The sequence below is a fragment of the Cebus imitator genome, unplaced genomic scaffold (genome assembly GCF_001604975.1).
Source record: "Cebus imitator isolate Cc_AM_T3 unplaced genomic scaffold, Cebus_imitator-1.0 Scaffold415, whole genome shotgun sequence".
NCBI lineage: Eukaryota > Metazoa > Chordata > Mammalia > Primates > Cebidae > Cebus > Cebus imitator.
In genome coordinates this window covers 1291233-1294187 of record NW_016107730.1, presented here as the reverse complement: position 1 = coordinate 1294187, position 2955 = coordinate 1291233, and the positions used below count along the sequence as shown (strand labels likewise).

Sequence of the window (2955 nt, the reverse complement as noted above, 5' to 3'; positions counted from 1 at the left end):
GCAGGTAACAGAATTAGCATGAGTCTTCAGAGGTTCTTCAGGTCCTCTGTCCTTCAGTCAGCAGTCTCGGTCCATTTGCGGAAGAACATTGGTGTTACAGCAGTGGCATTAAATCAGGAACTTGATCCTATAAAGAAACTCTTTGTGGACAAGATTAGAGAATACAAATCTAAGCAACAGAAATCTGGAGGATCTGTTGATGCTGGTCCAGAATATCAGCAAGATCTGGAGAAGGAGCTTTTTAAGCTCAAGCAAATGTTTGGTAAAGGAGACACCTTCATATTTGAAGATCCCAAATTTGAAGTCTTTGATAAATCCCAGGCCTGAAGAAATAAAGTAAAATTAATCTGGTACTTTGTCATGGGTTAGTTATACAACTAGTTAGAAGTTTCCGAATAAACATATAACTCAAAAAAAAAAAAAAAAAAAAAAAGCTTTAGGGAAGAAAAGAAAGTACACTTGGAAGAGACCCAAGTGGGTGCCAAGCAGGACAAGTGCGGTGTTTAACCTTGATCCTAGGACTTTACAGACTGGCCCCTTTCCCATAATTCTTCCCATGGGGTGGGCTGCCTATGTATGCAGTGCCCTCCTTACCCTTGGGAGGTAAGCATGCACAGTGTGTTTAGGAAGTTGTACACATGCCTCTCTGAGGCTTTCTCCCCCTTACCAGTGGCGTGCCTCCAGAAGTCCATGCTCTACCATTTTGTCTCTTAATGTGCATGCCTGGGAAGTTGCTTCTCCCTGCCATCTACATTCAACTAACACTTTAGTGCGACAGGTGTGGACCATCAGGAAATGGCTTCTCTCTGGCCTGGGCTGCCAATTTATCACTTTTATTTTACTTTATTTTATTTTTTTGAGATGGAGTCTCACTCTGTTGCCCAGGCTGGAGTGCCATGGTGTGATCTCGGCTTACTGCAACCTCCACCTCCCAGGTTCAAGCGATTCTCCTGCCTCAGCCTCCCGAGTAGCTGGGACTACAGTCATGTGCCACCACACTCAGCTAATTTTTGTATTTTTAGTAGAGACAGGGTTTCACCATGTTGGCCAGGCTGGCCTTGAACTCCTGACCTCAGGCGACCTGCTTGCCGCGGCCTCCCAAAGTGCTGGGATTAGAGGCATGAGCCACTGTGCCTGGCCAATTTATTACTTTTAGAGAAGCAATGTGATAATTGCCAAACCATCACCTGACATTCCTGGTGAGTCAGGGAGAGCCCTCAGCTGCCCTGCTCATGCCTAACTACCTGTAAGAAATAGAGCAAGATCCTGTCTCAAAAATAAATAATAAGTAAAATAGTCATATGGAGTACTTGTTAGTAATATGAATTACTGGGCATCTCTCCTGGAAATTCTGATTCTACGGGTTTGGATTGGAGCTTAGGAATCCTTTTTAACAACACTCCAACACTCCAGGTAATTTTTACCTTTGGGGAAGTTCAAGAATTGGGGTATCAATTAACCTCTGAGACATCTTCTGAAACGATTCTGTGACTCCATGTGGTTGTGTAGGGGCGCTGGGAACAGTGTCTAAGCTCTTCAGATAGCTTAACTGCTAGAGTTTTTTTTTTTTTAAATGTCAGAGTGGGCCCAGCGCGGTGGCTCACACTTGTAATCCCAGCACTTTTGGAGGCCAAGGCGGGTGGATCAGAAGTTAGGAGATGGAGACCATCCTGGCCAACATGGTGACACCCCGTCTCTACTAAAATATCAAAAACTAGCCAGGCATGGTGGCAGGCTCTTGTAGTCCCAGCTACTCGGAGACTGAAGCAGGAGAATAACTTGAACCCGGGAGGCGGAGGTTGCAGTGAGCTGAGATTGCACCACTGCACTCCAGCCTGGCAACAGAGTGAGATCCATGTCACACATGCACACGCACACACACACACACAGTAAGACTCTGTCCCCGGCTGGGGCTGGAGTGGAGTGGCACGATCATAGCTCACTGCAGCTTCAAATTCCTAGGCTCCAACAATCCTGCCTCCCATAGCTGCTGACTACAGGCACATGCCACCACAGCTGGCTAACTGGCTAATTATTATTATTATTATTTTTTTGTGAGATGGAATTTTGCTCTTGTTGCCTAGGCTGGAGTATAATGGTGAGATATCTGCTCACGGCAACCTCTGCCTCCTGGGTTCAAGTGATTCTTCTGCCTCAGCCTCCCAAGTAGTTGGGATTATAGGCATGCACCATCGTGCCTGGCTAACTTTGTATTTTTTGTAGAGACAGGGTTTCTCTGTGTTGGCCAGGCTGGTCTTGAACTCCTGATCTCAGGTAATCCACCCGCCGTGGCCTTCCAAAGTGCTGGAATTACAGGCATAAGGCGCCTCACCTGGCCAAAAAAATAATCTAAATATTATCAGTGCTCTAAAAAAGGCAATTTGTGTGTATGAGGTGTATGTGTGTATGTGTATGTGAGTTTTTGGTTGTTTTTTTTTGAGACAGAGTCTTGCTGTGTCACCGAGGTTGGAGTGCAGTGGCATGATCTTGGCTCACCGCAACCTCCGCCTCCCGGGTTCAGGCAATTCTCCTGCCTCAACCTCCCAAGTAGCCTGATTTACAGGCACGTGCCACCATGCCCAGCTAATGTTTTGTATTTTTAGTAGAGACAGGATTTCACCATGTTGACCAGGATGGTCTCGATCTCTTGACCTCGTGATCCACCCGCCTCGGCCTCCCAAAGTGCTGGGATTATAGGCTTGAGCCACCACGCCTGGCAGTTTTGTATTTTTAATAGAGACGGGGTTTCACCATGTTGCCCATGCTGGTCTCGAATTCCTGGCCTCCATAGCTCACTGCAGCCTTAAACTCTCGGGCTCAAGGGATCCTCCTGCCTCTGTCTCCTGAGTAACTAAACTAGGTCTGCATCTTTTATTGATCTTGTGATTTTTTCATTCCAATCTTTTTTGTTTGATTTTCTCTTATATATACTTAGTAATTTTTTTTTTTTTTTTT

General features: G+C 45.8%; 2 protein-coding genes across 4 annotated transcripts in view; both read left to right on the top strand.

The window, feature by feature from the left end:
- The window catches only part of ODAD4 (outer dynein arm docking complex subunit 4), a 38989-nt gene that overhangs the window by 14444 nt on the left and 21590 nt on the right, over nt 1-2955 (top strand). The window lies entirely within an intron of this gene.
- LOC108289843 (ATP synthase-coupling factor 6, mitochondrial-like) lies at nt 16-396 on the top strand. Its single transcript, XM_037731669.1, has one exon. It carries the CDS (start codon nt 19-21, stop codon nt 325-327), a length of 309 nt encoding a protein of 102 aa, XP_037587597.1. The 5' UTR covers nt 16-18; the 3' UTR covers nt 328-396.

Coding starts and splice junctions, on each gene's coding strand:
- LOC108289843 (XM_037731669.1), top strand. CDS start 19: ATGAGTCTTCAGAGGTTCTTCAGGTCCTCTGTCCTTCAGTCAGCAGTC.